This window comes from Colletes gigas, unplaced genomic scaffold (assembly GCF_013123115.1).
Source record: "Colletes gigas isolate AHSC1104 unplaced genomic scaffold, ASM1312311v1 Colletes_gigas_Sc00048, whole genome shotgun sequence".
NCBI classification, from domain to species: domain Eukaryota; kingdom Metazoa; phylum Arthropoda; class Insecta; order Hymenoptera; family Colletidae; genus Colletes; species Colletes gigas.
Window position 1 is genome coordinate 701,923 of NW_025106677.1, and position 13,188 is coordinate 715,110.

The 13,188-nt window shown below is 41.8% G+C and overlaps 1 protein-coding gene across 1 annotated transcript in view; it reads right to left on the minus strand.

The window, feature by feature from the left end:
• LOC122403291 (CB1 cannabinoid receptor-interacting protein 1-like) overlaps positions 1 to 3,764 on the minus strand; it is a 28,096-nt gene extending 24,332 nt beyond the window's left edge. The window contains exon 1 of the mRNA XM_043406733.1: positions 3,396 to 3,764. Within this exon, the coding sequence (XP_043262668.1) occupies positions 3,396 to 3,571 (176 nt within the window). The 5' untranslated portion in view covers positions 3,572 to 3,764. The remainder of the gene's footprint in view (positions 1 to 3,395) is intronic.
• Between the last annotated feature and the right edge of the window lie 9,424 nt (positions 3,765 to 13,188).

The window sequence follows — 13,188 nt, forward strand, 5'->3', positions numbered from 1 at the left end:
TAGAAAACATTTCTAATTTTAATATGCTATCAAAGAACAAACATTTATCCAATGCGTGAATTGCCATTAAGTCATAATCTTGAATATTTCCATTGTTTAAAAATGAAAGATATTACAGAAAGGTTAGAATGATATTAATGAAAAAATACTAGGGAAGCAATTATCGATAGGGATTCCACCATTAATTTAAACGATCGTTTTCAAACAAGACTGATACATTCATAAAACGAAAATTTTTAATTGTTCGCTAACATTTTTGCAAAATTCATAACATAGGATATAAGTTACGTTTCCTTAATTTTACAATGTAATGAATGAATAAACGTTAATTTCACTTTATAATGTATATCATTTCGCTATGCTAATTCGTTTTTATTAATTCATATTCATTAAGCGTCCGGTGACTTATGAACGGATGTGTATATTAAATCCTATTGCTCTGTTTATTAATATTTTGTTAACCTTTCATTGTGAGCGTTTACAGTCATCGTGCATACGTTGACTTGTGCATGTAACTGTACGTAGCATCAATTTTTAAATAATCTAAACAAAATGTTATGAGCTGCTTTCTTAGAAACTAACAAAGATACCGGTTCCATTTCCTTTTTAAATTAAATGGTCCCTTGGAATTAATATTTTCACGTGCAACAAATGTTTTTAATGAAAGAAGATATTATTCTTTTGTTATTTGGGTAACTCTTATCAAACTAAATAGTATTTACTCGAACCATTTTTTTCTTGTTTCTATTGTAAAAAAAAATAAAAATACCAGTCACATGTCTAGAAGCTCATATTTCTAAACAGAATCGAAATAGTTTAGAATAGGTTTTAATTTATTCTAATTCTTTGCGTTTCCCCTCCGCATTCTACACCTCATTCGGAAAGTGTATCGAAGATCATTCATATATTCTTTAATCTCATAATCGCGCTTTTATTACACACGTCGTAGTGTCTCGTAACCTTATAATTGTGGTAGAAGTAAAATCGTACAATAAGCGAGTAAGCGATAAGCGAGTAGCGTGCGAGCAGAGTCCAATATGGCGGCGCTACGCGTACATGTGTTTTTCGTTCGTTGCTTGATTACTTATTTAATTACTTGTTTAATAAATATTGTTTAATAGTGTTCCGTTTAGATCTGTGCATTCATCATTAACCCGTTCCAGACTCGTCCCTCGCTGAAGATCTGACAATAATAACTACATATGTACATATATGTCTTTTTGACGAAGCTAGACTTCAATTTACTCTAATTCTTTGCGTTTCCCCTTTGCGTTCTAAGCCTTCTTCAGAAAGAGTGTTCAAGACCGTCCGTAAATATTTATTTCGTAAATACACTCTCGTTACAAACATTCCTCGCGAGAACGTTTTAGCAAACACACTCTAGCCGACGGTTCTGTGCGCTAAAAAACCTAATTCGTCGCCTCTTGACATGTTTTCAGCCCGTTTATGTTTACATACACTTTTTGGTATCATCTATTTTTGGTATTTACCGCTGAAATTAATTTTCCTACCAGATTCATTCAGCATTGCTCGAAAGACGAATGTGTTAATTTTTTTTTATCGTTAGACAAATTTAATACGCATGGCTCTGTATTTTTATGGGATTAAAATTACTGATAAATTGCTCGTCTTTGTATTTTTAAGAGATGAGGGGCGTATCTTTTCCAGTAGATCTGTGGTTTTTTGTATAAACTTCTCGAAAGATTTCATCGGGCCAAATGTCGAGCAGACCGAAACGAGAGTTCAGTATATTGACGATTATTTCCTGTATAATGGGCTATAAAAGGCTATTAGTATTCCTATACGACGACACCTCGTAATCCTCAGTCCTCAGCGAATATCACCCGCAAATTGAGACTTATCGTTGACTTCATCCCCTTAAATCGCGAACGTAGTTTTGAAGGACTTTCCCATATAATTATTCATCAATAGCGTCCAAGGAAACGTTTTCTTCTTTTTCGTTTCCGGGCGTGCAATAAATTCATAAGGATTATCCGTATGGAACTCGTCTCTCCTAGCGTCGTTTTACTTTTTTCCGATAGTACGATCGTTCCTCGTGTCCGTGAAACATATAACGCTTTATGAGGTCAGAATAATCATACTTTATATTTCTTAGCTTTATATTAAAGTGTGATGGTAGAAGGAAAGATGGACGGTCGATCTTCAGGGGCTTGAACGTATATTCTTGTTCCTGGGATAATTCCGTAAGATCTCGGTATGAATCTGAATATATATCACACTGTTAATAACTTGAAATTGACAAAAGCTGTTAGCAGGAAAAAGTTCTTTTTTTCAACAGTTTTTCATTTCAGACCCCATTTAGTTGAAACGTTATATCACGGTAATATTGTAGAACGTTTTATAGAATTATCCCCCTCTATTCTGGAAAAGTATTGTGCTCGAAAATCCTATTGTACGTATAGAAAAATACATCCCTGTCGGACGTTATATTAAAACATAAAATATTAAAAATAAACAGAGACACTATTTGAGAAACGCCTAAAAATTCGCAGTATTATTATAAAAATATTGAAAATGAATACAGTTACTATTGTAAGAATTTCTGTTCGTTATTTAACATTTTTCTATATAAAAGAAATATAAAGAGTGTTCGGCCACCCCTGGGAAAAATTTAAATGGGGGATTCTAGAGGCCAAAATAAGACGAAAATCAAGAATACCAATTTGTTAATGGAGGCTTCGTTAAAAAGTTATTAACAAAAAAAATAAAAAATTTCAAATCGTTCTGGTAAAATTATTTTCGGTTGTGGGGGTCAATTACAATCATTTTTGGTGAATACACATACCTCCGAAATCCTATCCATTTTCGAGAAAAAAATTCAGTACGGGCGGAACTTTAAACGTTAACAACTTTTTAACAATGCCTCCATCAACAAATTGGTATTCTTGATTTTCGTCTTATTTTGGCCTCCACAATCTCCCATTAAAATTTTTCCCAGGGGTGGCCGAACACCCTGTATATTAAATAATAAAGTAGTAAGTAGAATTCGTAGTAGCCAACGATTAGGTACCTACTAGATCACGTACATTCGTTTTACTGACACGAGGACTCGTTCGCCGTGACTGCTGCAAATATTATTACCTACAAGCTTTCGCAACGAATCACACAATCAGATAAAAAAAAAATAATGACCAACGCGCGAGTAGCGAATGAAAGAAACAGCAACCAGCAATCGGGCCTTCAGATCTCCAAGCAATTATTTTCCCAGGGAAATCAGATGTCAAATTTATTCTAACTACAGGGGACGAGAATTTCGTGCGACAGAAACAAATCGAAAAGGATCAGATAAAGTGAAACAGGGGCAAGAACGGGACCGTAAGAAGTTATTTTACCCAAGGAAAAGGATAAAGTATCGTTACGTTCGCTGTACTCACTCCAACAGTTGGGGTGGTTTGAAGCTGATGTCCAGTCGATAGGTAGCCTCGCAGCTCAGTTTCACCGTCTTCAATTGACGGAACCTAGCCGATGTTTCCATCTTGCAGTAGACTGGACCGGCAACCGGTTCCCTCCTGAGGGACAAGGTCACGCGAAAATGTCCATCAGCACTCATCTAGCATCATAATCGTACTTTAGGAGACAAAAAGATAAAGAAAGGCGTAAGGAATCTTCGATGAGAACGACGACCGAAAGGAAATCGCGCGGCAAATTGCTCGATCCGCGGAATCGAATGACCACGACTTTGCAAATTTCGCGCACACCCGGAGGAGCGCCGAACGAACGGACATTGGCAACGTGCGCCACGGGCGTCGCGACGCTTACTGAGCCGACGACTCGTAGGTGTAACGCGATTCCGACACGCGACGGCGGCTTTGACAATTTTCTGTTTTACATCGCCGCCCCCTTCTCAATCCCAACCCCCTTGCGACGACGAAGAAACTCTTTTAGCGAACATCGATCGAAAAATAAATCTGTAGCATTCTAAATTTATCATATTAATATAATATTAATATGCATAGTATTTTGCAATAAAATTTTCTTGCAATTCGATATAAATTTTGTTCCATGCTTTGTATACAGTCGTTATAAGTATTAGTCCTTCTTTAATTTTGAGTCGATTGAAACATTACAACCGACCCCAACTGCCGGTGTTGCAATCGTCTCCGACCGTACTTGTGAAATTTAATTATAATTTTTTATTAATGGTACGCTTATAACTGCCATGTAACGATCAGTATTTTTTTTTATAAAACATTAAATTATGACTTCTCATCAGTAAAATATTAATTGTTTGCTTGCCAAACACTTTGGAAATCCAGATGGCCTTGATCCAATTTCGAAAGTGGGTCACCAGCATTTTGGATATGTTCTGAGCACTTTTGGGATTTCAGTTTTAAATGAAAAAACGGTCTCTTATAACTAAGGGAATGATTTGGAGAGGAAGAGAAAGGTAAAAATGATGAGAATACATAAAATTCTTTGAAATTATATCATTTATTGCCATAGATTTACATTATACAAAGCTTTAATACATATACAGGGTGTTCGGCCACCTCTAGCAAAAATTTTAATGAGCGATAGTAGAGGCCAAAATAAGACGAAAATCAAGAATACTAATTTGTTGATGGAAGCTTCGTTAAAAAGTTATTAACAATTAAATTCAAAAATTTCAAATCGTTCTGGAAAAATTATTTTCGGTTGCGGGGGTCAACTACAATCATTTTTGGTGAGTACACATACCTCCGAAATCCTATCTACTTTCGAGAAAAAAAATCGAGTAGGTGCTGAAATTTTTCGGCGAAAAAAAATTTTTCAAATCGTTCTAAAAAAATTATTTTCGATTGCGGGGATCAATTACAATCATTTTTTATCATTACACATACCTCCGAAATTGTACGCACTTTCGAGAAAAAAATTCCTTACTGAAAATCCAATTAGGTGCCTAAATTTTTCAACGGAGAAAAAAAATTGCAAATCGTTGTGGAAAAATTATTTTCGGTTGCGGGGGTCAATTACAATCAGTTTTTGTCATTAGACATACTCACGAAATCCTGCCCACTTTCGAGAAAAAAAATAGAGAAGGTGTGAAATTATTCGAGAAAATTAAAAAATTGCAAATCGTTGTGGAAAAATTATTTTCGGTTGTAGGGTTCAATTACAGTCATTTTTGGTGAATAGACATACCCCCGAAATCTTGCGCATTTTCGAGAAAAAAATTCAGTAAGGGCGGCACTTTAAACGTTAATAACTTTTTAACGAAGCTTCCATCAACAAATTGGTATTCTTGATTTTCGTCTTATTTTGGCCTCTACTATCGCTCATTAAAATTTTTGCTAGAGGTGGCCGAACACCCTGTATAACATGTCAGAAGTTGTCAAGAAGGGTCAGCAGGGGCCAGCAGAGGCATGCAGAGACCAGTAGGAGCAAGCAGTAACAAATAGTAATCATTATACGTTGTCAGAAGTATCAGGGGTGATCAGCAACGATCAGCAGAGGCCAGCAAAGGCCTGTAGAAAAATTGAAAAGTACATGTAGTCATACCTTGTACCTCATACTTTTTACCTTATTACTGCTATAGGTAAAACCACAGACGAGATATATGAATAGACGTTTCACGTAATGTAATTTTTCGGCCGGAGTTTCTGGGGTCCCGGGACCCCATTACCATTTTCGTGTCACTCGCAACGTTATCAACAGATTCAGAAATTAACACAAGAGGAAGTGAGACAGAAAATAAAATTACATAAATTTTATTATTTTTTAACGGAATTAAAGCTGTAGGGTCTATCATTGGACATTAATCGATTAATTTCATTGGAGAAATCAATCGATTAAGAGTATTTAAAAATTTCAAGATTATTAAAATTCCTAAGGATATATTTCATTGATACGTACACCGCAAATTCTTTATTTTTTATTTTAAATTGTAATACATCATTTATTAAAAAAATAACTCGGCAGAAACGTATTTGCGACTCGAAATCAGTTTAATCAGACTGTGCATCGGGGCCCCGGAAACTTCTCATTCCTCACTTTCGCACACTATGCCCAATTGCGTGTACGTGAGCTCGTTGAGTTTCGGAAGAGCCGAGAAGAACAGGCTGATACTCGCTTTCCTTCTCGCTCTTGCATCGCTGACGTCGCTTACATTTCTCGAAAGCAAGCCTGCTGGCATCGCCACCCGTTCGAATCGTCAGTAAACGACAAAAGCCATCGTGACTGACAGACCTTACATTTCTCGACATCGGACCTGGGCGCTTTTTGAAGATTCATTGACTTTCCATACGAAGCGACCATGCGTTATACACATATACATGTTATACATGCTAGGAACTATAAGTTGTATAACTTACGTCGTATATCTACTTTCTAATAACATGGGAAAATTTTAAAATATAAAAAAATGTAAGAATACTGTAGAATTTTTGCAATGGAGAATTATTGAAGGAAAATGAATTGATTATATACATATGTATATATCGGACACATCCCTCGCAAACACGCTGCAAACATTAATGAGAACAAAACTGCAAATCTGTCCTTTTTTAAAACCCCGCAACTGATCTTTGACTCGGAACTCGTCCTCTTCATTTAGCAATTATAATAAACGTAGACTCATTAAAATTCGTAAAAATAACAAAGTTATAACCATTTAGAGGGAAGAGTACCCAACGGTTAATAATCATACCAGAAATTTTAAATGAGTTTTTCTCGAAACCATATTTTCGAAATTGGCTGACATGATATCACAAATTCATATTGATTAATGGATTTGAAATTTATAGAGACATGCCTGTATGTTAGAAATTTTGCCTTTGACGGTTCTGGGGTAAGTCCTGTGCCGTTCCTCACAGTGCTCTTACCGGAAGGTCCCACGCCTTCCCCACTCCGTGGCCAGATCCTTCAGGACAGTCTTCATTTTTTCCAGCAGTACGACGTCAGGTCGTCTGCCTCTTTTAACTACTCTTTCTCTATTCATAAACAATCAATGCCTCGACACGCGCTACCTGGGGACCCAACGCGGTCGTCCGCTATCGCGTCACCCGTTGCCAGGCCTGTTTAGTCTCATTCGCTCTTTAGGCCACATGCATCCCAAAACTCTGTCATAAATGTATCGTAGACTGAGCGTCCTTCAGTGGTCCTTACATTCGACTCTCTTGGAAAATACATTGTCGCTAGCGTTTCTGGAAAACAAAAGCCGATCCCCTATTTCGGGGGAATGTCCACGCGTCGCGTCCAACCATTGTTGCCGTGGCGAAATCGACTTTTTTGCCTTCGCCTTCGATTAAGATTAAGTAAAAGAGTTTCCTTCATTGGAAGAACAAAAATTTTCCAGTCCTTTATTTTCAGTAGGGGCGGTGTCAACTTCCATTCATTTTCATATGATTGATTTTAATGAGTCAGCGTTTTTTTAAATTGCTAAACAAAGAGGACAAATAGGACAGTATTCTCAAATATTTTCAGATTTAAAAATTTAAAATTACAGTGAAATTTATTCGGTTGTTTAGACCCAATAGTATTAATAGTATAAATATATGAACGCACGTTCATAAGCATAGTAAAAAAATGTCTTTTTTTTAATAGTTAAAATATGATCAAGGGGTCCTAAAACGTGTATTTCCGTAAAAAAAATTTCTGTTTCATTATGGTATTTTGCTTATACATTGTATACGCCTACATAGGTCGGAAAGTCAAAAATGCCTGGGCAGTCGAGAATCTCGGCTCGAGATTATGCGAGATCGAATTTCGGCTGTGTTAAGAGCAAGAAGGATAGACTGACATTCGCCGCCTTTCTCGAATCCTCGAAGAGATACGAAACGCCAGAACTCATATACAAGGAGGTTGGCATTAGTGTGTGTAAGTGGTGGGGCAGCTCCCTTTGGGCACGGGTCTGCCGTCTGATAATACTGCACTGTCTTTTTCAATCCCTCCCATAATCAACTCACATGTATTTACGCACACACTCAGCTGACTGCCCATCAATACTAATTCAGTGCCTAGTTTCTCAACTGACCGCCATCCATGAGAAGAGGCCGCTAAAATCAGCTCCGAATTTTCAGGTCGGTATGGCAGTCAGATTCGGCCGCGAAAGTCCATAAGGTGAAAGGTCTATTCATATATCTCGTCTGTGGTAGAAGTTAGTGATAATCGTTATATGTATGTTGTCAAAAATATAAGCAGTGGTCAGCAGAGGCCAACAGAAGCCAGCAGAGGCTGGAAGAGGCTGTCAATAGCTAGTAGTAATCGTTATACGTTACCAGATATATCAGAAGCGATATCTGAAATAATATACATATGTACACTTATACATAAGAATAATAAAAAAAAATTTCTTTTTTTTCAATAATTAAAATATGATCGGGGAGTCTTAAAACGTGTATTCCCGTAAAAAAAATTTCACAAAATTGTTTTTTCATTATGATACTATGCTTATGTGAGCCTGCATAGGTCGGAAAGTAAAAATGCCTGGCCAGTCGAGATTCCAAATCGTGTACCGTATTTGTTAATGCAACAATAGAGTACTCAGTAATTTAGATCACTTATAAATGCATCGCAATTAACGCCGAAGGTCTAAAATTGTCTAGAAACAGTCCTATTCCTGTCAGAACATACTCCCAACCTAAGCTTGACAATGCAACACATATTCCTAGTTTCTACGTTTCTTTGAGCAAATACACGGTTTCACATCCCGTCAAGCGTAATACACATTAACTTGAGACTATATGTACGTCAGTCTAATTAATAAACACTGTATAATTATTCCTGAAGACACCGGTAACCCATGCTTGACACTGCAACACGTATTCCTACTCTCTACGTTTCTTTGAGTAAATACACGGTTTCACAACACATCAAGCATAATACTCATTAACTTGAGATTATATGTACTTCAGTTTAATTAATAAACAGTGTCTAAAGCTTATTATTATTATAATAACTACAGTAATGTCTACATAAGTGACTGCATGTCCGTTTACTTTGTCCGTGATGCTTCCTCTGCATAAGTTAAAGAAAGTGTGATCCATCGGTGGTACATGATTTGCACAGTTATCTACGGCAAAAAGCCCCAGTTTGTCGTGGAATAGTTCGTTATTTTCGACGATAGATGGCGCTTATTTTTCGACCTTGTGGGGTCGAGACTTATGGTCTCGTCCGCACAAGAGTATAGGGGAGCAGTTTCCCGTCAAGTGCGAATCCGCCGTAAGGCTGCGCGCGCAGCGCAGCAGGGCGAAAGCGCGTCCTCCCAAAAATGCAAGGACGCTCAAGTCACTGCTTGGTAAGAACGTCGCGAAGAAGCACCTCAAAAAGATACAGAGTAAAAACTCCTGTTGCTAGACAAAGACTTGTACGCCTAGCGTGAATAAAGAATACTCGTTATTGTTGTTGTTGTTACATACACGTGTTCAGTTATTTCGAATATTAATATCCGTGGTCGTAGGGGTGGGCCTACGAACGCACGCGCATCATACGTGGAAACGAACCACGTGCATCAAGTAAGCATAAACTCACAACCTGAAACCCTCTGGTGCTAAAATGCTCAAATTTGTCATGGAATAGTTCGTTATCTTCAACGCTAGATGACGGAAGTCGATAAATAAGCTACAAGTGCAGCTCCTCCGACCACCGCGCCAAGCAGTGTGGCGCGGCGACCCCGGTGTGCCCACTGTACGTGGATATACCGCGGAGACCCACGAGGCACCGTCTGGGTAGTCTGCCCACCTAGGCAAGGACGCGCGGCTAAGGGGCAGAGAGCCCCTGTCGTTGCCGAAATCCGCAGGTTGGGCCTAGACGTGGCGCCCCAGAAAACGGAGGCCATGTACTTTCAAAGACTTGGCCCCCGTGGGGTGCCACCGGCCGGCCTGCGGATCCGAGTTGGGACAACCTACGTTGAGGTGAAGGCCCAGATGAAGTATCTGGGCCTGATCCTCGACAGCCGGTGGCGCTTCGTCGAACATTTCGACCGCTTAGCCCCCCGGGTGGAGAGCGCGGCTGTCGCTATAGGCCGCCTTCTCCCGAGTATCGGGGGGCCCGAGGTGGAGTCTGACTACCCTGGCGTGTCTCCCGCCCCTGGAACTCCTAGCTTGGAGAAACCGGCAAGTTTACCGGCACTCCAGGGAGCTCCAGGAGGCTGGGAGACCGCCAGAGGAGAGGAGGCAAGCGGTCGAGGAGACGAGGCGCCATGCTCAACGGACCGTTGTATTTATGTGGTTCCAGCAGATGATTCGGGCTGAAGCCACGCAAGGGTCCGTTGGTGCAGTCCTGCCACATTGGCAAGAGTAGCAGGGCAAACTGGGTAGGCTGTCCTACAGGATAAGACGAGTACTCACCGGGCAAGGTTGCTTTGGTGAGTACCTGTGTCGAATCGGGAAGGAGGCGACAGCGGGGTGCCACCATTGTGGTGGACCCCAGGACACAGCGCAGCACACGCTGGCAGTCTGCCCAGCGTGGGCAGATGAGCGCCATGTCCTGGAACAAGAAGTTGGGAAGGAATCTCTCGCTGGCCACCATAGTAGGAAAGATGGTGGCCAGCGACAGAACCTGAAGGAGGCCGCCGAGTGGGGGCGCGAGCAGGCATACTTCGCCTCCTGGCCCCCTCCAACGGCCTTGAGGTCCGGAGAGACCTCCAGAAGTGGGGCGGCCCGTCTGCATTCTCCGACCACTACGTCGGTGGCCTGAAGGTTGACGGGCCGCCACTGGGGGCTGCAGGTGCTCGGTGCGAGGGGCCCTAGCACCGAAGGTAGCTCCGCGGTCGCGGGCGTCGGGTGACCTGGCGTCCGCGGCGGAGAAATCAGGGGAGGAATGGACATATCGTCCTTCCTCCCGGGATGAGCCTCGACAGGCAAGGCGCGGCGGGGGACTCTGTGATGTCTCATTAGAGTTCCCGGTCCCCCGCCGCAGCGCCGGAGGACGGTCGCCGTGGGGTTTTAGCCGGTAAGAGTCCGGCACTACCCCGAGCCCCCCCTACTTGGGGCCTCGGGGTGTCCATGAGGATTTCCCCACGTACAAAAAAAAAAAAGTTAAGAACATCACTGGCTCTGCACCGCTTAAATATCGAGGGACACGACGTTTATTGTGATATCTTAGGCGGTGTGGTCAGGCCGTACATACCAGCCTCCATTCGACGCGATGCTTTCGACGTTATACATGGCCTGTCTCGCCCCAGTGGAAGAGCCATCGCGAAACAATTGCGTGGGAAATTCGTCTGGCCAGGAATCAAGAGGGACGCACTGCTGTGGACCAGACCATGATTCCGTGCCAACGATCCAAGGTACATCGTCACAATCGCCTTCCGCCGAATCACATAGACGTTCCGGACAACAGATTCGACCACATCCATTTGGATCTCATCGAACTTCCGAAGGTTGGAGATCTTCGATATTGCTTAACTATCATCGACAGGTTTAGCAGATGGCCACTTGCTATCCCACTGACCAACATGTCGGCAGATACAGTCGCATCTGCTTTTTACGTTCAATGGATTTGTCAATTTGGAACGACGCTCACCATCACCACGGACCAGGGACTTCAATTTGAGTCAAGCCTTTTCTCATCCCTCGCTCAGCTACTGGGCATCAAACGCATCAGGACCACATCATACCATCCGCAGTCCACGGGGATGGTGGAGCGGTGGCACTGCACGCTGAAGGCCGCTCTCATGTGCAACTCTCAAACACCTTATCCTGACATGCTACCAACCGTACTTCTTGGTCTTCGCACCACCTACAAGGAGAACCTGAAAGCATCTCCGGCTGAAATGCTTTTTGGTACGTCACTGCGAATACCTGGTGACTTCTTCGTTTCAGACAGTATTCCAGCGGACCCCCAAGCCTTCGTTAGGAAGCTACGGCAACGCATGCAAGCTGTCAACCCGACTCCCACGGCACATCACACCAAGCCCAGGTTGTTCATACTTAATGACCTCGCTACATGCAGCCACGTGTTCAAAAGAGTTGACTCCATCAAGAAGCCACTTGAGCAGCCATACACCGGTCCACATGAGATTGTTAAGCGGGTCGATGACAAGGCCTATGTCATCAAAATCAAGGGAGCGGACAAGACAATCTCCATTGATATGCTCAAACCAGCCTACATAGTCCAATCTGATGATCAACAACAGCCAGCTGACCATTACCAATGTAGGGAGCATAAAGTAACTCCCTAGTTACTCCCGCAGATGGCACAGTTGGGGCCGATGTCAAACGTCGAGATAGAGCTGAAACAGCTGGAATGTCCTGAAACAACTGGGAAATCCTGAAATTTCTTGGAAACGCCGAAAATTCTTGGAAACCCTGAATTTTTAGCAAATTTCTGAGTTTCAGGACTTCCGAGGTGTTCCAGGACTTCCTAGTGGGTTCAGGGAAACCAAGGAGTTTCAGGGAGTCTTATAACTAAGGTAATGATTTGGAGAGGAAAAGAAAGGTAAAAAATGATGAGAACACATAGAATTCTTTGTAATTATATGATTTATTGCCATAGATTTACATTATACAATGTTTTAATACATATATATCATGGCAGAAGTTGTTAACAAGGGTCAGCAGGGGTCAGCAGGGGTCAGCAGAGGCTTGCAGAGGCAAGCAGAGACCAGCAGGGGCAAGCAGTAACATGTAGTAATCGTCACACGTTGTCGGAAGCATCGGTGGTGGTCAGCAGTGGTCAGCAGAGGCCAGCGGAGGCCAGCGGATGCCAGCAGTGGCAAGGAGTGGCAAGCAAAGACCAGCAGGGGCAAGCAGTGGCAAGTTGTAATCGTTATACGTTGTTGGAAGTATCAAGTGTGGTCAGCTGTGGTCAGCAGAGGCCAGCGGAGGCCAGCGGATGCCCGCACATACTGGCAGAGGTTAGCAGAGGCCAGCAGAAGGCAGCAGAGGCTGCGAGAGGCTAGCAGTAGCCAGCAGTAATGGTTATACGTTGCCAGATGTATCAGAAATGATATCTGAAATGATATACATATGTACGTTCATATATAGGAATAATAAAAATGAATTTATTTTTTTTCAATAATTCAAATATGATCAGGGGGTCTTAAAACGTGTATTTCCGTAAGAAAAAATTCACAAAATTTTTTTCATTATAGTATCTTGCTTATGTTCGTCTACATACATAGGTCGGAAAATAAAAAATACCCGGCCAGTCGAGACTTGCAATCGTATGCCGTCGACGTGAGGTCGAATTTCAGTTGTTCAAGTGCGAGAACAAATGAGCGAGAGCAAATGAGCCTTCCTCTCTCGA